At 40.3% G+C, this 23112-nt stretch overlaps 2 protein-coding genes across 2 annotated transcripts; one reads left to right on the top strand and one right to left on the bottom strand.

Moving 5' to 3' along the window:
• Window positions 1–770: 770 nt before the first annotated feature.
• Window positions 771–13167, bottom strand: phgdh (phosphoglycerate dehydrogenase). Its single transcript, XM_063005889.1, has 12 exons — window positions 12984–13167; window positions 11102–11256; window positions 10873–10938; window positions 10703–10757; window positions 10435–10533; window positions 10217–10349; window positions 8710–8858; window positions 5911–6063; window positions 5671–5809; window positions 5444–5571; window positions 3148–3367; window positions 771–2027 (listed from the first exon to the last, which is right to left on the bottom strand). Exons 1-12 carry the CDS (start codon window positions 13131–13133, stop codon window positions 1873–1875), a joined length of 1602 nt encoding a protein of 533 aa, XP_062861959.1. The 5' UTR covers window positions 13134–13167; the 3' UTR covers window positions 771–1872.
• A 2547-nt stretch (window positions 13168–15714) lies between these two features.
• Window positions 15715–22757, top strand: cfap210 (cilia and flagella associated protein 210). The gene is made up of 9 exons (XM_063005920.1): window positions 15715–15868; window positions 18993–19192; window positions 19515–19688; window positions 19864–20069; window positions 20329–20485; window positions 20578–20717; window positions 20899–21091; window positions 22059–22223; window positions 22331–22757. Exons 1-9 carry the CDS (start codon window positions 15808–15810, stop codon window positions 22697–22699), a joined length of 1665 nt encoding a protein of 554 aa, XP_062861990.1. The 5' UTR covers window positions 15715–15807; the 3' UTR covers window positions 22700–22757.
• Window positions 22758–23112: the final 355 nt, after the last annotated feature.

The following is a 23112-nucleotide window of genomic DNA, read 5'->3' as shown; positions in this document are numbered from 1 at the left end:
AAAAAAATCTAATTCCCTTTTAATAACATTCGTCTGTTCGACATGTTTGACACCTATTTCAGTCACGTGATACCAAAAAATTAAACCCACAAGCTCACTAAAATTAGCAAAATAAAGCTCAGGTTTCCCACTGATTTTCCTTTATTGGTAAGTAGTATTGTTATGCACTTTGTGTTTTTTATTATGCTCGTTGTATAATTTTATTTTAAATCCTTCCGCCCCACATATTACATATAACACCACAGACCGGTTTCATATAAGCTAATTTCACAGACTAGCAATTAGCTTATATGAAACCGGTCTGTGGTGTTATATGTAATATGTGTAACACTACACATATATGAAACATGTGTAGTGCAATTAAATGTTTCTTTTGCATTTTCTTTCGTCTTTGAAAGCTGGGTTATACAAACCCACAGGAGACGATGGGGTTAAGGGTCTTGCTCAAAAGCCCAACAGTGGCTGCACAGTCAGGACCTTCTGTTCAACAGCCTGAAGCTATACTCACTAAGCTACCAATACCACTAAGCACTAAGCTACGCTATATCACACTACTTGACATTTGAAATTTGACAATTGCTTTAAATGCAGCCATTTATAAAAAACAGGTATATGCTATGTATTTGTAAAATATTTTTAAGGAACATTATTTACAATCAGAGAAAATAGACAATGTGTCATTAATCCAGATACGTATGCAATGACCACAACATAAAACTGATTAATATAAAATAAACATTGCCTGAGTAATGACAATTAGATTTTCATTTCTTCATGTCAGTTATTAAAGAACATAAAAGCCAGTGCCTAAGTGGGATATTTCGCAAGCACACCAGCGCTGAGATTCTGAACACCCTGGTATAATTGGCAGTGCCTACAGCAGACAATAATGGGCTAGGGCGGGATGACTGGACTATGTGGGTGGGGTCTTCTAACGCTGTGCAAGGACCCTGATTAGCAGATTAGCAGGCACCTGTGCAGAGTGCATGGGTGAAAAAAAAGGGTTCGCTAAGGTCTGTGCACGGGTCAGAGGAGGCATGAGCAGGAAATATACCCTCCTCGAATGCAATCGGGGATCCCTAGCAGCGGAAGACAAATTGACTACGCTAAATCAGGAGAAAAATGGGAGAAAATGCATAAATAAAACAGAAAAAAAAAACTCATCCAGGAAAATATAATCAAGTTTATGTTTACAATTAGCACACCTTGAGCGCACAGCTTCTTTTTTTTATTTCTATAGTTTTTTATTACAGTCCACATGTCTAACATACAAAAGAACTTTCCATACAGTGTAACGTTAAATCTTTTTATGTTAGAAAACATGTTATTGTATCGGTAATAAATCACCACAGTGATAGCCGTTAGTCCAATAGCCTTTACAGACCAAAGCTAGCTAGTGCTTAACTGTGCTTTGTTAGGCTTCACAAAGCAAATTCAAATATGTAGACAATTGAATTGAATTTGGTCATTTTTAGTCCCACAAATGAGTAGTTTAAAGGCTCCACCTGCTCTTTAAAGGAATATTTCACAAAGGGTTTAAATTTAACTGAGTGTTCTGCTCACTACAGATGCACTCAACAAGCCGATACTTGTTTCACACCAAGTTGGCAGCTGCTTCATTTATCTATAGGCTCAGGGCTCTGAGGCTAAAAAAGCAAACAGACTTAAGACAGCAGACAATACTGGGGTGTTAGGTTTTGCTTATTGTAAAAAAAAAAGTGTCACGTTTGGAAACATGGGCCAAATTATTTCTTTAATAAGTGCAGGATGGAAAAACCTTAAAAAGGCAAAAACAAACAAGTATTCAGCTATTCAGTCATGTTAGACAATGAAATGCTTTGTAAGTGCCACCAACATAAAGTTGGCAGGAATTCATACGGTCAGCTGTGCTGCCTCTTTCACTACAGCCATCAGAGAGCTGAGATCTTCCACCGGAGACGAAAGCCCCACACAAAACCACTGATCACCATCAGACACAGCGGAGGCACTTAAATGATCCATCTCAGCCCCTGCTGCTGCCAGAACACCTGTAGAGGGCAGACACGGTGTTAAATATAAATCAGTGCAGTGTTTAGTTATGTGCTTTTACATTTAATCAAAATTCCTGCAAATACAAGTCACCAGTTAGACAGTTTACCATCTTACCATACCATATTTACCATATCGAAAAATATAGTCATGACAATTGCAATAATCATGAATTACTACTTCTTTCTTAATATAATGTAGAAGGACGTTTAACTGCTAGGCATGTCTTCTAATATAAAACGACATTAATTACTAGTTAGCTAAAACGGAAAACAGTCCATGTACTGATTTTATTTAGCCTATTCAAGCCCTTATAAGCCTTAATTATGTTTAAGTAAACTCACGGATAACCTGTCGAGACATGGTATATAGCCCCAGGACCAGCAGGTCCTACAGCTTCTGTACATTGCCAGGAGGATCATCTTACAGTCGATCCTGATGTCATTTCTTCTACATTAAACAATGTACACATGCCTGGTTGTGCACGTGATCATGGTGAATACAGGATTAGTCAGAGCAGTTGGCAATATTTTATTGCTCCAACTGTTTTAGAGATACTTTAACCCAGTTATCTGATCATAATGATTCATCATTCGTCACACACTACATGTACCTACCTACCATCAACCCAACATTTCATATATCCCTGACTGACATCTGCACAAGTAATATAAATAGTTACTGTATGCATGTTTTGACTCGTCAGTGTATAATAATGGTATAGTGGTATAGTTTAGTTATTTCTAATACTTCTATTTCTGTAGGTAATGCTAGTTTTTATAGTTTCTATGCATGTCCACTCAGTCCTGTTGTGTTAAAAAATGATGTTCACCTTTCCCCTTTTATACATTTATTTTTTAGTGCTGAAAATTTTTTAAATAAATAAATAAAACTGTTAAAACATGATTAAACAATAAATACAATATTATTAAAAATAACAGATTTAATAACTGAAAAAATGAATAAATAAAATCAGCATGAAACAGACCAGCCTAGCTATAGTTATTAGTGCACATAAATTCAAAGACTTATTTAATTCTTACTTTAAAAGTAAGAAACAGCGAGAAACTTTAACATATAAAGGCATCAGAATCCTTAGTGTCAGATTAGCTAACTCACCAGTGACTGTGGACAGAAGCTGAGGTGAAGCAGCAGCTCTGAAGAACAGCAGGTTTCCAGTAAGAGGAACTGGCTGCCTGAACTTACAGCTATTGAGCTCCAAGAGGACGGGAGCTGCAGCCTGCAATGTACCGGTGGCTTTATAAACGCTGCCGTTCACAGTGACCTCCACCACACACGCTGCACCAGCTTCACTCACATCACTGTGAGCTCGTTTTATCTGTCAGAGCAAAGAATCACATTAAATCACATTAAACAATCACTAAACCTGCCACTGCATCAGGCACACGCTACAACTGCGTGGCTTTGTAGACACAGAGTGCGAGTGCTTGACCCACCTCAGTTCCTAAATAATTAGAAAGTGTAATTAATAGGAAAGGTGTGTTACGGGCATCAATTTTTCTATTTGTTTACAGAACACAATTAAGTTGGTCAATGAGAACATTAACATTTAGTTAAATAAAGGTTTAGGAGAATAGACAAATCATATATTCTTGTTGTATTTTACAAAATAAACCCAACTTTTCTGCAAATGAGGTTTAAACTTTATCAAAATAAATCCTTTACGAATAGTGGTGTAATGCTGGCAAGCAGAATAAAAAATTAACCCTTCAGTAAAGTGTAGTTTTAAGGAAAGATGTACACTTCATAGACAAAAGTATTGGGACACCCTTCCTAATTTTTTTATTTATGCTTTAGCCGCAGTAACAGTAACTAACAAGTAATTGTCAGGTACAATAAATATACAGTACATATACATATACACATATACATATTCCAGTTTTGTAGCAACAGTTTAGGGAAGGCCTTTTCATGTTTCAGCATTACTAAGCCCTATATAAAACAAGCTCTATAAAGATATAAGGAAAAAGCTCGGTTTAAAGAAGCTCTGGACAATGTCCTCAGCTCCTACTCAACAGCTCTGGAATGAACTGGAACATCAACTGAAGCTTTCTTTTTTTTTGTTTATGCATTTCCGCTTTTTTTTCCCCTTTAGCGCGTCCAACTGCCCGATTGCGTCATGCTTCCTCTCCACCAATGCCGATCCCCGCTATGATTGAGGAGAACGAAGCTAACCCACGATCACAAAATAACCCTAAGATCACAAAAAGGTCACTATTTTAAACGTTTTTGAAATGGGACGTCCAAAAAGCTCGTGGTCAGGTGTCCAAAAACTTTTGGCCGTATGGTGCATATCGTTGTACAGAGAAAAGCGTGTCGTTCTACAGCGAGTGCTGAAGCTGATCGCAGCCATGATGTTACTTGGCAACACATCACTCGTTACTTGGCAACTCATCAGCGAAGTGATGCAGTTATGGTGTGACGAGCTTTATGTACACAAACCTCAGCTAAGACCCTGATAACTGGACGTTAAGATAACGTTTGACCTCCAGCCTGTTTGACCAAATTCTGAATCGGCCGACTGCAGTGACGGCAAAACATCTGAACACGCTGGAATTGGCCAGAAATAAAACAAAATACAAAGAGATTTGCCCAAACCCTAATAAATAACTAAATTCTATTTGAATTAATTTCTTTTTTAGTTTTTTTGGTCCATGGTTACTTGGTAGCTTTATATAAACAAGACACCTTTTCAATTGTATTGTGTTAAGGCAGGTTGAGGAATTAATTGTTACCTTTGCACAGCAACAACTCGTTTGTGGAACTACTTTTTGACGGAAGGTTTTGAAGTTTATTCAGTATGAAATTCATGGCTTCTTTGATTTGTTTTTTGTTGTATAAAAGCTATAGAACACTCAAGGTTGTGTGTTATCATAAATATCATCATGGCTCTGGAGATACTGTATAATTTTTATTTTCTATTCATTGATGCATTTTCTCCCTTTTTCTCCCGATTTAGCGTAGCCAGTTAGTTATATGCACAGGCATGCACAAACCCTCACGCCCTGGTTTTACACCCATGCTTTGGTGGATTCGTACATGAGGCTCATCCAACTCTGCACAGGCACCTCTGCTAACCTGCTAACCAGGATCCTTGCACACGGTTTGAAGACCCCACCCACCTGGTCCGGCCGTTATCCACCCCAGCAGACTCGTGGCCGATTTTGTATGCTGAAGGCACTGCCAATTGTGCCCGCTAGATGGCGCCCATTGTATAAAACATTTTAACAGCATACCTCCTTGCATACTGAAGGTTTAATTTGTTCTACACTACAGTATTTACATTTGTAGCACTGAATACAACAAGAAACAGCTGAAGCTTCAAAACACAATCATGTTAATAAGTTAAACTGATGGTTAGGAAAAATAAACCATGCGAGTGACAGATTCTTACTATGATTCCAGTCTCTTCAGCTAGAGGAAGTGCATTGACCAGGTTAATGCCATTCTCAGTACCTCCAGACATTAATCCAACCACAGCTGCTGAGCTCAGGAACCCCACTGATTTCTTTAAGCACTCTCCTGCATGGAAAACACGTTTTAGCAGTGCACTACTGGCAGTAACCCAGTAACACCCTGGACATTTTACATTTACGATAGATTTTGCTGCACTGTGCTGACCTTGAGTGGTGACAGAGATGTGATCGAGAGTTGACGTCGAGGAGATGCAGGCCCTCAGCACACGGCCCATGGCTTCACCCAGCTTCATCCAGTCCTGCGACTCGGGGGAAAAGCTGCTGGACAAAACCTGTGCATTTACCTGCATAAAATGAGCAGCATGAAAGAAAAATTGCTTATTAAAAGGCTGTAGTTGGGCAGGGCTGAGTCTGATTTCATACTGACATTCTGAAGAATACTCACAGCTCCCACTAATGCTTTTCCTTTGACCATGTCCACAATCTGCAGTGCGATGTCCTGACCACACCGAGCCTGGGCTTCTTTTGTGCTGGCTCCTAGATGAGGGCAGCTGATCACGTTGGGGTGATTTACTAGAGCCCGGTCTGTGGGTGGTTCCTAAAGCAGCATCATACAAACAGATAATTATTATTAATAATGTTTTATTCTTTGGTTCCATTCATGAAAGGACAGGTAATTAAAGGTTGCACATGTTTCATCACAGTAACACCCTGGACGGCACACATACACACACACACACACACAAACACACATACATACATACAGTGTATCACAAAAGTGAGTACACCCCTCACATTTCTGCAGATATTTAAGTATATCTTTTCATGGGACAACACTGACAAAATGACACTTTGACACAATGAAAAGTAGTCTGTGTGCAGCTTATATAACAGTGTAAATTTATTCTTCCCTCAAAATAACTCAATATACAGCCATTAATGTCTAAACCACCGGCAACAAAAGTGAGTACACCCCTTAGTGAAAGTTCCTGAAGTGTCAATATTTTGTGTGGCCATCATTATTTCCCTGAACTGCCTTAACTCTCCTGGGCATGGAGTTTACCAGAGCTTCACAGGTTGCCACTGGAATGCTTTTCCACTCCTCCATGACGACATCACGGAGCTGGCGGATATTCGAGACTTTGCGCTCCTCCACCTTCCGCTTGAGGATGCCCCAAAGATGTTCTATTGGGTTTAGGTCTGGAGACATGCTTGGCCAGTCCATCACCTTTACCCTCAGCCTCTTCAATAAAGCAGTGGTCGTCTTAGAGGTGTGTTTGGGGTCATTATCATGCTGGAACACTGCCCTGCGACCCAGTTTCCGGAGGGAGGGGATCATGCTCTGCTTCAGTATTTCACAGTACATATTGGAGTTCATGTGTCCCTCAATGAAATGTAACTCCCCAACACCTGCTGCACTCATGCAGCCCCAGACCATGGCATTCCCACCACCATGCTTGACTGTAGGCATGACACACTTATCTTTGTACTCCTCACCTGATTGCCGCCACACATGCTTGAGACCATCTGAACCAAACAAATTAATCTTGGTCTCATCAGACAATAGGACATGGTTCCAGTAATCCATGTCCTTTGTTGACATGTCTTCAGCAAACTGTTTGCGGGCTTTCTTGTGTAGAGACTTCAGAAGAGGCTTCCTTCTGGGGTGACAGCCATGCAGACCAATTTGATGTAGTGTGCGGCGTATGGTCTGAGCACTGACAGGCTGACCCCCCACCTTTTCAATCTCTGCAGCAATGCTGACAGCACTCCTGCGCCTATCTTTCAAAGACAGCAGTTGGATGTGACGCTGAGCACGTGCACTCAGCTTCTTTGGACGACCAACTCGAGGTCTGTTCTGAGTGGACCCTGCTCTTTTAAAACGCTGGATGATCTTGGCCACTGTGCTGCAGCCCAGTTTCAGGGTGTTGGCAATCTTCTTGTAGCCTTGGCCATCTTCATGTAGCGCAACAATTCGTCTTTTAGGATCCTCAGAGAGTTCTTTGCCATGAGGTGCCATGTTGGAACTTTCAGTGACCAGTATGAGAGAGTGTGAGAGCTGTACTACTAAATTGAACACACCTGCTCCCTATGCACACCTGAGACCTAGTAACACTAACAAATCACATGACATTTTGGAGGGAAAATGACAAGCAGTGCTCAATTTGGACATTTAGGGGTGTAGTCTCTTAGGGGTGTACTCACTTTTGTTGCCGGTGGTTTAGACATTAATGGCTGTATATTGAGTTATTTTGAGGGAAGAATAAATTTACACTGTTATATAAGCTGCACACAGACTACTTTTCATTGTGTCAAAGTGTCATTTTGTCAGTGTTGTCCCATGAAAAGATATACTTAAATATCTGCAGAAATGTGAGGGGTGTACTCACTTTTGTGATACACTGTACATACCCATTCACCTATAGGGCAATTTAGTGTCTTCAATTAACCTGACTGCATGTTTTTGTACTGTGGGAGGAAACTGGAGCTCCTGGAGGAAACCCACGCAGACACGGGGAGAACATGCAAACTCCGCACAGACCGCCCCGTCTGGGGATCGAACCCAGGACCCTCTTGTGATCGAACCCAGGACCCTCTTGTGAGGCGACTGTGCTACCCACCGAGCCACCATGCCGCCCAATATCAAACATCAAGGCCAAATTTGTATCTCCAATTCACCTCACTTACATGTGGGAGGCAACCGGAGCTCCCGAAGGAAACCCACACAGGCACAGGGAGAACATGCAAACTCCACACAGAAAGGACCTGGACCATTTCACTTGGAATCGAACCCAGGAGGTTCTTATTGTGAGGCAACAATGCTACCCAGTGCTTTATATAAATTAGAGTCACAGTGGGCCCGGTACCCACCTGGAAACAGTGGGTGAAAAGCAAAATCAAACCCTGTAGAGGGCACCAATTTATCGCAGGGAAACAAACACTCACACGTTCACTTATTTCTAGGTACAATTTAAAGTAACTAATCCACTGGCATGTTTAGACAGGTAAATAAAACTGTGCATCATTTTAAACTAAAAAGTTTCTATATATCAACAATTCGATTACTTCATAAAGTTAAAATGCCTTACACTATTTACTTGGGTTGCAAACCTCTGAGCATTAAAGGACTTAATTAAAGTTGTTCAGGGACAATGAGTTCAGTCATACAAGTAACTCAGTATCACTGTATTTGAATTTGCTGCTTTTATTCACATGCTTGAATGAATAGTTAGAATAGTCTCACCTCCACGAACACATCCAGACCTGCTCCTCCACACTGACCGGATTCCAGCGCTCTTAATAAAGCAGCCTCGTCAATGATGCCTCCACGGGCACAATTCACCACCTTCACGCCTTTCTTACACTTAGCAAAAGTGGCATCATTCAGTAAACCTATAAACAATCAGATTTAGCTCTTGAGAGAGGAAGAACCTCTGCAGGTTTGAAATTAACCGTGTGTCATTGTTATAATCTACTCAGAACATTTCAAACCATGTTTAGAGTATTTCAGTACTAGAAAATAATAAAGATCTACAATCTCTCAGGTTTGCCGAAGAGAAATACTCATCCTATCACAAATAAGAGCTCCATTTATGCTATTAATCCTATTTTTTGCATATTTGTCACACTTATGTTTTAGACTATTAAACACTTTTAGACATTAGACAAACTATAACCCAAGTAAACACAACATGCTTTTTTACAATCACGATTTGATTTCATTTATTAAAGGAAAAATGCTGTTTAGTCCTACCTGGCCCTATGTTTGTTTGTTTGTTTGTTTAATTCTTAACGCCATGTCAGCTGCAATGACTATTATCATGGCTAACTATCAGATTATGTAAACGTCAAGGTGGAGGGTTTTTTTTTCCCCCCACCATGTACGTATGGTGGTTAAGAGTGTTTGTGTGACTGTAAGGGTCTAACTTATATGGTGTTTGTAATGACCTGGCCCTATGTAAAAAAATAAAATTAAATTAAATTAAATTTGGTTGACAATTGTGTTCAATTTCACCAGCCACACCCAGACATAATCACCACCACATCTGCTGAATCTAAACATCACTTAAATAGAACCTGTCTGGCAATGTGAATCAGGCTAGAAGGTCTCAAAACGGCACAAGAGGCCACGTTCTGTCTAAAGAGATTTAAATACAGAAGCAAAACAAAGTTATTGAAATCTAAAAGTCCTGAGATGGTTACAAAACAGTTGCCAATGCTCTGGGACTCCAAAAAACCACAGCGAGAGCCATTATACACAAATGGAGAAAACCTGGTATGGCAGTAAAACCTTTCCAGGAGTGGCTGACCAGCCAAAATTTCACCAAGCACGCTAGGCCTCACTGCAGGTCAATGTGCACTCCAAAAATGGAATTCATATGTAAGGAGCAAACCACTGCTGAACAAAAATTTGGGATAGTATGGACTTTTTTCAGAAGACATGTGTCCTGTTACATCTGTTGTAAAGCTTTTCCCCGTTCCACCACTACAACATCATTCCAGAAGTAAAATACAGTGGTTGTAGTGGCAACTTGGCAGTAATGGGGTTATACCAGCAACCTACCAATCATCAGTCCTGCACCCTAACTGCTAAGCTACCACTATTTACTATTTGTGGTAGTGTTTACATTAAATTTCCTAAAATAATATTATATTTTTCAGTTTGAATTAATCTATTTTAATTTTGCATGTTGTATAAAGTCAAATATGGCACTTCTCAAACCAAAATTATTCATCTATTACACAATTACCTGTAGTGGAGGGCATGAGGGGGGTGTGCACAGTAATATAATCACACTGGGGCCAGAGTTCCTCCAGAGACATGGGCTCCACACCCCAGCTCTTCGCCACCTCGGGAGGAGTGATCGGGTCATACCCAATGGTCTGGTAAATAAAAATGTGCCACATTAGCACACAGACTTGAAAAATTGCCATATAATACATCAGTACATAAATAATCTTATTGTACCTTCATGCCAAAAGATTGCATCCTCGTTGCCACTTCTTTTCCAATTCTTCCAAGTCCAACTATTCCAAGGGTTTTGCCAAACAACTCTGCACCCATGAACTGCAAAATCATTAACACAGCATCAACACGAGGCCTCTAAATGACCACCACAACATTCCAGCCAGTCAGAATTAATTAATAAAGGCTGAAGGAGCACGAATAACACAAAGCACCAGCAAGTACTCTGCATACCAAACTATCTAAACTCATACAGAATTAAAACCAGCACCTTTTTACGATCCCAGTTTCCTGCCTTCATTGACATGACAGCTTGTGGGACGTGTCTGTAAAAATACAAATCTTTAGATTACATAGAGAATATAAAACTTTATATATCACACAAACATACAAAATATCCTTTTACAGATACTATTTTTGTGTATTCAGGTGTATTCATACCTTGATAAACTTATTATCAGAGCACAGGTCAGTTCAGCAGCACTGATGGTGTTGCCACTTGGAGTGCTGGAAAATAAATTAAAAAATTGAGTTTAGGACTCTGATCACAGGCATATGAACAATTAGCATTGTAATAATGTAAACCAAATACATAATCCCTTAAATGCAGTGAAACTCAGAAAATGAGCAGTTTTAATTCCACTTAGTTTTAATGTCACGTGCTATTTACTTCATGACAATTATGCCCTTCTTGGTAGCCGCATTGACATCCACGTTATCCACGCCCGTTCCAGCTCGACCAATCAGCTTCAGGCTGCTGCCCGCCGCGTTGATGATGTCAGCATTCACCTTAGTGGCTGATCGGACGACGAGACCATCAAAATCCTAAAATAATGATAGAAAATAAAATATACATAATGTTTCATGTTCTATCCTTTAGATACACAGATGTGCTACAAAATTCTGAGCTGATTGATCGGGATTTTTATGCTCATTTATGTAAAGTAAAACGGACAGCATAAATGTGAACAAAACGACAGTAGCACACACTTCAAGTTTAAGGTAAAAGTCGAGTTTGAGGGTACAAATGTCTTGACAAAGGGCCTCGAGTTCAACGATTTTGAGTTTAGGAGCATCGAGATACAAGGTACCACTGTACTTAATATTGTGAAAACTTATTTGTATGGATTCAAAACAGTGCACACATAAATACATGATATATGAGGCATCATCATGTGTGGAATGGACAGAGACTGATATGTTGCAATAGTGTTAATAAAACTGATGGTCTGTTAATGTATGTCTCAATCAAATGTACAGTATGTTAGATGTGTTGGTGCCAAATTAATCCATACATTTAGGCTGATGAAATAACATATGACTATACACCGATCAGCTATAACATTAAAACCACCTCCTTGTTTCTACACACACTGTCCATTTTATCAGCTCCACTTACCATATAGAAGCACTTTACAGTTCTACAATTACTGACTGTAGTCCATCTGTTTATTTACATACCTTTTTAGCCTGCTTTCACCCTGTTCTTCAATGGTCAGGACCCCCACAGGACCACCACAGAGCAGGTATTATTTAGGTGGTGGATCATTCTCAGCACTGCAGTGACACTGACATGGTGGTGGTGTGTTAGTGTGTGTTGTGCTGGTATGAGTGGATGAGACACAGCAGCGCTGCTGGAGTTTTTAAACACCTCACTCTCACTGCTGGACTGAGAATAGTCCACCAGCAAAAAATATCCAGCCAACAGCACCCCGTGGGCAGCGTCCTGTGACCACTGATGAAGGTCTAGAAGATGACCGACTCAAACAGCAGCAATAGATGAGCGATCGTCTCTGACTTTACATCTACAAGGTGGATCGACTAGGTAGGAGTGTCTAATAGAGTGGACATGGCATTTAAAAACTCCATACCAGCACAACACACACTAACACACCACCACCATGTCAGTGTCACTGCAGTGCTGAGAATGATCCACCACCTAAATAATACCTGCCCTGTGGTGGACCTGACCATTGAAGAACAGGGTGAAAGCAGGTTAAAGAAGTATGTAGAGAAACACATGGACTACAGTCAGTAATTGTAGAACTACAAAGTGCTTCTATATGGTAAGTAGAGCTAATAAAATGGACAGTGTGTGTAGAAACCAGGAGGTTAGGCTGAAGTGCAAGACAAAGCAATTATAGTTCCATGTAATATGACTTAAACACCAACAATTAACAAGACTACTTATAGTAAACTACTGTTTCACTAAATAGTAAAAAAACAAAATAAACAAATGTACAGCAGCACATTGCAAATATTCTCAAGGAAGCAGCATTATAAATATCACATTCTATAAATGTTAATCCAGCACAGTGTTTTTGTTCTTTCATTCAAGGAGAATTCAGGCTGCATTTGTATGCAGGTCACCACCAGTGCAGCTGATGTTACATCAGACTGGAGGAGGAGGGAATGGCGTGGCGAGGTTCACACACTCACGAACTGGATTGAACACCTTGATAAGATTGTGTAACCACTACAAAAGAGCGGCACCATTAAAACCAGTAAACTGTAACCTGATCATACAGACAATTACAAATAAGCACAATTACCTTCATCTGTGTAATCAGTTCATCATTGCTCAGATTGTGTCTCTCAGTCACCTGAATGTCGTTCTCCTGCAGGATCCTTTTGCAGCACGGATCCACACTTTCACTGATTAAAACGCGTTTGATTGAAACCGGATTCATTCTTTTGTCCATCCTGCAGGATGCAACTCGTGTACTCGTGAACCGACTAAGCGTGCTGCGTTCACAATCACCACTCCGGTTAGTGGGAGGAGTTAAACCGAACCGTAGCCCCGCCCACCTAAACCAAAACTGCCGGTCAGACCTGAAAGATGAAATGTTCTTCATGTTAGTCTTGATTAAAGGCAGGGCAGGTGGGTGCAGTTCATCTTTCATCTACACTGAGGTGCCTTACACATGCTACTAAAACTGTGAGATCTAATTAAAGACAAATGACACTTCTGTGACAGTATACAGTCTAAGCAATTGAGGGTTAAGGGCCTTGCTTAAGGGCCCAACAGTGACAACCTGACAGCTGCTACCTTTTGATTACTAGTCCAGTATCTTAACCACTAATCTACAGCTGCCCTACCGCTCTCAAAACATCTACGGCATCTAAGTACACCCATTTAGCAGATGCCCTTATCCAAAGCGACTTACAGTACTGTGACAGTATACAGTCTAAGCAATTGAGGGTTAAGAGCCTTACTCAAGGGCCCAACAGTGACAACCTGGCAGTAAAGGGGACTTGAACTTGCTACCTTTTGGTAATAACTAATCCAGTACTTTAATCACTAGGCTACAACTGCCCTGCCTGGTGTATTAGAAGCACACCAGTTCCTAAATCCACTTTCTAAAGTTCCAACTAGGCAGTTGTAGCCTAGTGGTTAAGGTACTGGACTAGTAATCGAAAGGTCGCTGGTTCAAGCCCCAACACTGCCAGGTTGCCACTGTTGGGCCCTTGAGCAAGGCCCTTAACCCGCAATTGCTTAGATAATATACTGTCACCGTACTGTAAGTTGCTTTGTATAAAAGCATCTGGAAAATGTAAATGTAAATCCTTGACTTTTACAAGGATTTACGCCATAATTCATTTATTCGATTTTACTAGCCACTTTATCTCATAAACCTATTTAGATTGGGGAGAACGTGCAAAACTTCTTACAGATAGTGACCAAAAGTAAGCGTTACTTACCCTCCATCTCTGACCCCACCAGCTGACCCACAGTGCTGTCCTACTGCCAAACAAAAACATTACATGAAAGAGTTTGCAGGGTGAGGAACTGTTAGGTTTACATGAGTTCTAATTTTCATGTACAGCATTTAGCAGACGCCGTTATCCAAAGCGACTTACAGTACTGTGACAGTATACAGTCTAAGCAATTGAGGGTTAAGAGCCTTACTCAAGGGCCCAACAGTGACAACCTGGCAGTAAAGGAGACTTGAACTTCTGCCCTACCTGATGTACTAGTAGCCCACCACTTTTTAAATCCCTGTCTTTGGTCTCAAAACATCTACCGCAGTGGTCCCCAACCCCTGGTCATTTATTACCGGGCCACACAGAAAGAATTAATGATTAGACATACAGTAGCTACAAGAGCAATCAAATTTCCAATACTCTTCGGGTGTTATTGTCCCCAATTACCACTAGGTGGGAGCAGCGGCTCATTTTTAGCAGAAAAAGCTCAGGATTCACACTGATTTTCCATTCTATAGTTATTCTATTCTATTTCAAATCCCCTGCCCCTGCCGCTCCGTGAAATTATATCTTATATGAAACCAATCCGTGGTGTAAAAAAGGTTGGGGACCACTGATCTACGACATCTGTACCTCATATATATTTGTAATATGTGCTCCTAATATGTGTGGTTATCACAGTGTGCGTGATCATAATTGTTTAACAAGGGATGTGTAACCCATTTCAGATACACTATTATATATGAACAACCAACCCTCTTAATTATTGACTTAAGCTGTTTCAGCCACACCCTTTGCTCACAGATTTTTCCAGAGATTTCCAAATGATCTATTATATGCTTCCATCTTTGGGGAAAGTTTGTGAAAGGCCTTTTTTCTGTTCCAGCATGACCGTACCCCCGTGTGCAAAGCAAGGTCCATAAAGACATGGTTGGTAACCTGCACAGAACCCCACTGAACATCTTTAGGATAAATTGGAACAGGTCTTTCAACATCAGTGACTGACCTTACTCTTACCTTACTATTTGACTGAAAGGGTATAGAAGGGCAAGAAGGTCCTGGGTTCGACCGAGTCCTTTCTGTGTGGAGTTTGCATGTTCTCCCCGTGTCTGCGTGGGTTTCCTCCCACAGTCCAAAGACGTTCAACTGAGGTAAATTGAAGATACAAGATTGTCCACGACTGTGTTCGATATGAACCTTGTGTGAACTGATGAATCTTGTCATGAATGTAACCAAAGTGTAAAACATGACGTCAAAATCCAAATAAACAAACTAATGAACAATCTATAAGAGTTGAGGCTGTTGTAGCCGCAAGGGGGAGACACTTTCATATTAAGGGACATGATTTTGGCCAATGGTCAGCTGTCCAATCAGCACAACACACACACAGTTTTAAAAGTATTTTTATTATAATATATAAATATGAATGTATATCTGTGCTTGTTTTGCTCTTGTGTTTCAGTGATGTACTCGCTCCTGATCTCCTGAGGTTGCGAGGTGATAGAGTAAAAGTAAAAGTAGTAAACACCGTTGCTAGGCAACACCTGTTTCCTTAGCAACGTTTAAACAAGCGCTTAGAGAAGTATCTGTAGAAAAGGTCGCAGTGTTTTGGTCATGTAGCCAGTGTTGCTTTAATTAAATAAAAATAAAAGTAAATAAATATAGCCAAAAATGTTAACTGCGTCTGCTTCTGTAGTGGGGTATGGTCGGAGACAAGGTTCAAGCCGAAAAGGTAAGTGCTAACTAGCTTAACCAACTTAACACAACAACAGCATTCCGGCTAATTATATATGTACTCAGTGCTTACATTAAGTGTAGGTTTTAAGTAAATATATAATATAATTAGTAGTAGTTTGTGACATTATTTTTTTTGTTAATGATTTTTTTAATCAAAATACTTTTTAATGTACAGCGGTACCATAAAATTCTTCAATTCTTTATTTATTATTGAATTTCAAAATCTTTGAAACTCAACAACCTTCGTCGAGAAATTTGTACCCTTAAACTCAACGTTTCCCTTAAACTCAACGTGTTCAGTGCCCACCCCCCCCCCCCCCTTCCTTTTTCTCCCACTTTAGCGTATCCAATTTCTGCCCGTCAATCATCCTCTCACTAATGCTGGTCCCTGCTCCTGATTGGGGAGGACGAGGCTGCTCCACGCCCCCTCCGACACGTGCGCAGCAATCGAACATCTTATCACCTACACTTGACGAGCGCAGTGCGGTGCAGCGCTGTGTACGGAGAGCCACACCCTCTACCGCACTCCTTCCCCATCTCCGTGCAGGCGCCACCAACCAACCAGCAGAGGTCGTAATCGCACTAGTCTGAGAGAGAGTCCCCATCCGGCTTAATCCCGCCTCTATCTGAACAACAGGCCAATCGTTGCTCATGTGGCTGCTCAGCCGGCAGGCAGAGCTGAGATTCGATACGATGTATTCGAGATCTCAGCTCTGGTAAACAGCGTGTGTTTTACCGCTGTGCCCAGAGGTGATTTAACCTGCCTGTGGGCCCAGGGGCTACGGCTGGTTGTGGGCCCCCACATATAGTTTTCATAAAATCAGTACACAACGCAAGACAACAGAGTTCCTTCTGAACTAATATAGCCATGTTACCCAAACCATAGTAAGGACAGAAAACAAAGCGATAGCACACAGACAACAATCAACAGGTCAAAACATTAAATGCAAATTCAATAAAATAATAAGGATGTAAATATGGAATCAGGAAGAGTACCCAGGTCTACAGTCTCATCATTTCACATCACACGTGACAACAAGACTGAACAGTGCAGTTCTAACATGAAAAATAGAAAACATCTGAGCCTACCTTTAGAAGTCTTTTCTTCTACTTTCCTGGAATAAAAAGTCTCTAAAAATGTCCTTAAAATCCAGATTTCTCAAAATGTCACTCTCGATAGACATCAGAGTCAAGTGGCTCACTCTTTCTTGGTGCATAGCAGATCGCAGTTTATTTTTAACTATTGCAAGTTTGGAAAAAGACCGCTCCCCACTGGCATTTGTGACTGGCAGAGTGGAGTATAATGCAGAAGTATGAATAACGTGTAAATGATTTACAAAATCATTGGTTTGTAAGCTTCCCCATTCTTATTAACTAAAATAACTAATAAAATAAATAAAAAATAAAACAGCCAATCCGGGGCCCTCAATTATTCGGGGCCCCTGGGCTGAAGCCCAGGTAAGCCCGTGCATTAAATCGCCCCTGGCTGCGCCACCTGAGCGGCCAGTTTGTTTTTTAATAATTTATTATTATAGTTATTTATTTAATTTCAAATTAACAATGAACAGTCGCTTTGTCCAGCGCTCGGCTGATCATCAAAGTGTGAATATGAGACGAATCTGCATTTGTGTGGAATAACCATCAAATCCAGTCTGAAAGCTCCACATGTATCTGTGTTTATCTGGATTTTCCTCCCCATTTCACTTTTAAACTTGTGTTACAGTCAGGGTTCTGACAAATTGTTTGAATCAGCTTTTTATTTTAGTGTGTTTATATTATATTTGTGTTATTTTCAGTGTATAAGTGTCAAAAACAACCCCATTATTTTACATGAGTCTAAAATATATGCAATCCACGGGACCATGGAACGCATTAACAGGTTTCCCAAACATCCTTATGGGGAAAAAATACCTCAGTCTCAGAACCAATTGACGTTGTGTTTTAAGGTACCTTTGTATGTTAAGTGTGATTTTGTTAGTTTATATTGAATTTCAGACTGTAACTGTATGAGTTTTGTATGTATATTTATGCAGTTTTAAGAAGAAGAAGAAAAACCTTTATTTGTCATTATACTTGTGTACAACGAAATTTAGTTTGACACTCTCCAAAAGATAAAAAGTATTTACATAAACATGTGGATATTTACACAGGATAACCATTACAATTTAAGTATGGATTTCAAGATAAATAAAATAAATTATGGGTGAATATATAAGGTGACTGTGCTCTGTGGAGATACCAGTTCAATTTCAAAAATGAGTGAGAAAATGGTTGTATGTAGATGTGCAAATACGCAGCGTTCAAGTACGCAGTCTATGAGGGGTGGGGGGGACGGATGGAGGCCACAGCTCTTGGGAAGAAGCTGTTTCTCAGTCTGTTTGTGTGTGCACTAATAGTCCTGTACCGCCTTCCAGATGGTAACAGGCAAAACAGATAGTTCCCAGGGTGTGTTGCATCCTTACTAATGCTGTCGGCCTTGTTCTTTAAACGGCTGGTATATACACTGTCCAAGTTTAGTTGCAGGGACAGAAATTATGAGTGAATTCATTTATTTATTAGGATTTTAATGTCAAGTACACTTTGGTTACATTCTTGACAGAAACTGTAGCTGCTCGTTACACAAGATTCATCAGTTCACAAGTTTTAATGTCAAACACAGTCATGGACAATTTCGTATTTCCAGTTCATCTCACTTGCACGTCTGTGGGAGGAAACCGGAGCTCCCGTAGGAAAGCCACACAGACACGGGGAGAACATGCAAACTCCACATAGAAAGGACCCGGACTGCTCCACCTGGGGATCGAACCCAGGATCTTCTTGCTATGAGGCGACAGTGCTACCCACCGAGCCACCCATGAAGTGACTTTAGTGCCAGATCATCAGTAAAGAAAACATCACTTTACCCTGTACATTTGGTCACATCTTTAAAACAGGCAAACCTCTATGACAGGGGTTATTTTATTTTATTAATTTTTTTAAATAGTTACATGTAGGGGTCACATTAAAATAAATATTATATTTCCCAAAAATTAGTTGCACATGTGACAACCAGCCTCATGAATGATTAATATCATGTTATCATTTTGGCTAACACCAGCTTATGTTCTGTATTTTAATAGTTAACTCGGCGGAGGTGAAACCAGAACCAGTAGATCTACGACAAGTGACAGTGTTGCCCAAATCGGAATGGCTGCGTATCCAGGACAGTCTAAATCATGTAAACAGACAGCGGGAGAGTCTCATTGCTGCAGCAAGGCAGCGTCAGGACTTGCACCTGCGCTCCAAGGAGGTGGTCAAAAACTGGTCAAACACCATAGCTGTAAGGACATTTAATAATCCATTTTTACCTAAATCTTAATCTACAAACCCTATTTCCAGAAACATTGGGATGCCCTTACCTGATACCAATTCAAAACAGTGTAACTTGAGTATTCTAGCAACTTTTTACTGATTTTTTTTTCAGTGTGTATCAGGAATAACATTTTACATTTTGTTTATATGCATAAACATTATTATATTATAGTAATAGTTATCAAGTCAAGGTGGTCTATCAGTTCTAATGGCACAAATGTAAAAGAGTTCATAGAGATTCTGCTAAAACAGGATAAACATGCTTTAATTTATGCTAAATTTCTGTACAGGGACAACGACTGAAGAAATTGGAAGCAAAGAAAATCAGAGAAGAGCTGGAGGAGGAGGAGAGAAAACAGATCGACCTGGAGGAAGCAAAGTACCAGGAGGAGAAACGAAAAGAAGCAATCGAGAGAGCAAAATCTCTGCTGTACTATCAGACTGACAGAGTGAAAGGATTTCATGTGTGTATAAGAATATCATTCTATTTGTTCTGATGTGCAAATCAGATGTTATATTTAGCCACAGAATCCCTTATATGCAACATTTTACTTTACTTAAACGACACTATTGCATTAGTTATGTTGATATGACTGAGGTTCTGTATATACAGTATACTGTGTGTGTATTTTTCTGTAGAGTGCCTTGTTGCTGACGGAGGTTCTGAAGGAGCGGGAGGCCCAGATTGAACTGAAGAAAAGAAAAGAGAATGTTTCTAAAGACATGGATAAAGAGATTATGGCTATGCTTAAACATAAAGCGATTCAGGCTTTTCAACAGGAGCTGCAGAAAACCCTGGAGAACAAGCAAAAGTGTCTCTCAGTTGCTGAAAGTTTAAAACAACAGTAAAGTATTAAAAACACCATAAACATTAAAGACAAAAACATTGTACAGGTCCAGGTGCTTCATCTGGTGCAAACACAATAATAATAATGCTCCGACTGGTTCATTTCTGTTGATGGATAAGATGAATAATGGCTAATGCATGGTCGACATTAATGCAAAACAATGAATATACATTTCGTGATTGATTTACAATGCTATTCCTACTTTTAACCTATAATGAGCACATAAGGGTGTGTCTAAAGTCTTTATTTTTGTTAGGATTAAGGTGCATGAGCAGGCAGTAGAGCAGGAGAGAATGGAAAAGAAGAAGGAGGCAGAGGAGCTCCAGCAGCTCCAGGAGGTTCATCTTAAAGAAATAAATCTGCTTCAGGAAAAGAAGCAGGAAGAGAAGAAAAGCATAATGAAAGCTCATCAAGTAACTCTGTCACAGCTTTTACTTTATAATGACATTTTAATGCAATTAATGTAATAATTCTTTACATTAAATATGCTGTATGTTTCTGTCAGGAACACCTGGCTAAAAGGGACACCATCCAAGCTGCTGAAGCTAAAAAACAGAAGGAGGAGGAGGAAAGACAGAGGCTTTTTGCGAGTACTAAGCAAAAAATTATGAAACTCAGGAAAGAAAAAGAAGCAGAGCTGTTTAGGTACTGAAAAACACACAACAAGCAGTACTATTATTGTTATTTGATCTGTCCCAACTTGTCAAGTGACCAGAGATAAATTAGGTCTGTTTACTTGAGCGAAGAAAATATACTAGCCAACGTTAATTATAATTCTTTAGGAGATTAAGAAAGCATGAGTCTTGTTATGCATTTTGTTATGCAGAAAGGTCCAAAGACACAGAGAAACACTTGTGGAGAAACTGGCAGCGTATCACCAGGAACATGCCGTCAACGAGGAAGAGCTCACTGCTAAAGCAGCAGCAGAAGCCGAGGCCAAGCTGGATAAACAACAACGTGAGAAGGATGAGATGAAGGCAGCCATGCTGAAGTCTATTGCTGAGCACAGAGAAGCCGTGGTAAGCTTCATTTTTGCAGATCAAAGGTCGTTATCATCAGACAGATTCAGTGTTGGACCCATATTGTGACAATCCGGTTTTTATATCTGTTCTATCCCTTTTCTGTCAACTTCTCCATCTCCAGAACTGGTTGTGGATGTTTTGTGTATTTAATGTATTACTTTGTTTCTGTTATTTTGGCCACCGTTTTCCCCTTTTACCCCATTTTGTTGTAGCTTTTTAGCTACAGTAGTGTTGTACCTTTGTTAAGCTTCCTGCAAATTGGGTTCATTGTCAGTTCTAGAAGGTGCAGGGCTTCACCTGGTGTTTACAGGCACAACCCATCCGGTTACAAAATACACTTACTCACTTACTTTCTTAACCGCTTATCCAATCAGGGTCACGTAGGGGGGTGCTGGAGCCTATTCCAGCTTTTCAATGGGTGCAAGGCACACAGTAACACCCTGGACAGGGCGCCAGTCCCCCACACACACACGTACCCATTTACCTATAGGGCAATTCAGTGACCTGACAGCATGTTTTTGGACTGTGGGAGGAAACCGGAGCTTCCGGAGGAAACCCATGCAGGGAGAACATGCAAACTCCACACAGAAAGGACCTAGACCGCCCTACCTGGGGATCAAACCCAGGACCTTCTTGCTGTGAGGCGACAGTGCTACGAACTGAACCACCATGCCCCTTATTATCCAGGAATATAGGAAACCAGTTTTACTGACTGCATCAGGACCAGTAAAACTGCTTTATATTTGTTGTCTGTTATACAGTGGAGCCAATAATGTCCAAATGATTGCTGCCTATACCATTATGAATTATTTACTGTAATTATAGTATTTGTAACTCATGCACCTGCTGTTTGGACTCCCAATATTTGGTCTGTTTAGGAAGTCTGTTTATTGACATTTTGCTTAGAAAAGTTTGTCTTCTATTTATTGAGTGTTTCTGTTTTGTCCACCACCTGTATTTTAAGCGACTAAAGCAGGTGCAAAAGGATCAAGAGGAGAAACAGAAAGCTGTTGAGATGCTTAATGCGAAGAAAGCAGCAGATCTTATTTATCTTGAAAAGCAGCTATTCAAGGCTCACAGAATGAAGGAGGATTCCAGAGCTCTACAAGACACCTACACTCATCAAATGGTGAGTCAACTACAGTATGTTTTATGTACGGTATATCCAGATTTTTAATATATTAAACTGTTTCTTTGAATTAATTATGTCTCCGGTTACCTTTGTGTCTCGTCCAGGCTAGGAATCATGTACAGGAGGAGTGCAGGAAAAAAGAGCGACAAGAATATGATGTGAGAAATGCAGAGCTCATTGCACAAGAAGAGAATCAGTTTCAGAAATACGCCCAGCAGGTGATTCAGACAGCCAGTGACGCCCAGAGAAACACCTACCCGCTGCGTAAGGCAGCCAAGGCGGGCATCGGTGGAGGTCTCGGACCCGTATTTGGTGGGGTTAGGCCTAGTTATCTTGTTCAGGATCAAACTGGTGTTGAGATGCCCAGTTATGTGGGCGGTACCACTTCAGAGATAAAGGAGCTGAATGAAACCAGTGACATTCACCAAGCTAAGAAACGGCTGGGATTTACCTGGCAATCATTAGGAGTTTAACACTGAGCTGTTACTTGTATCACAGTATCACAGTAATGCATAAAAAAGTCAAATTAAATGAGTATTTGAGAGTTGATTGCATTTGAGTAAAGAGTATTAATCCAATAAGGCTTTAATAACAGCTTTATCCTGGTCAGGGTTGCAGTTCGACACCACCCTGGAACAATGTGTGCAAAAAAAGAAGACACTTTTAGACACACTCACACATTCATTCACAAACTTAGGGCAAATTTAGAGAAGTTAATTCACCTTCTGCATGTATTAGATGGTGGGAGAAAACTACGAATAAACCAGTGCAGACTCATGGAGAATATGTTAAACTCAATACAGACAATGACTAAAAGCGAGAATGTAATTCAGGTTTCTACACACACTGTCCATTTTTATCAGCTCCACTTACCATATAGGAGCAC

The sequence above is a fragment of the Trichomycterus rosablanca genome, chromosome 12, assembly GCF_030014385.1.
Source record: "Trichomycterus rosablanca isolate fTriRos1 chromosome 12, fTriRos1.hap1, whole genome shotgun sequence".
Classification (NCBI taxonomy): Eukaryota; Metazoa; Chordata; class Actinopteri; order Siluriformes; family Trichomycteridae; genus Trichomycterus; species Trichomycterus rosablanca.
The sequence above is the reverse complement of the archived record's forward strand: the minus strand, read 5'-3'. Positions and strand labels throughout refer to the sequence as shown.

Bases quoted from the DNA above. Each gene is read 5' to 3' on its own strand.
- phgdh (XM_063005889.1), bottom strand. From the start codon at position 13,133: ATGGACAAAAGAATGAATCCGGTTTCAATCAAACGCGTTTTAATCAGT. The intron at 10,758-10,872 runs GTATGAATACAC...GTATTTTTACAG, and splicing joins CTGATAATAAGTTTATCAAG to ACACGTCCCACAAGCTGTCA. The intron at 5,572-5,670 runs GTCAGCACAGTG...TTTTCCATGCAG, and splicing joins CATCTCTGTCACCACTCAAG to GAGAGTGCTTAAAGAAATCA.
- cfap210 (XM_063005920.1), top strand. From the start codon at position 15,808: ATGTTAACTGCGTCTGCTTCTGTAGTGGGGTATGGTCGGAGACAAGGT. The intron at 20,718-20,898 runs GTACTGAAAAAC...TTTGTTATGCAG, and splicing joins AAAGAAGCAGAGCTGTTTAG to AAAGGTCCAAAGACACAGAG. The intron at 21,092-22,058 runs GTAAGCTTCATT...CTGTATTTTAAG, and splicing joins CTGAGCACAGAGAAGCCGTG to CGACTAAAGCAGGTGCAAAA.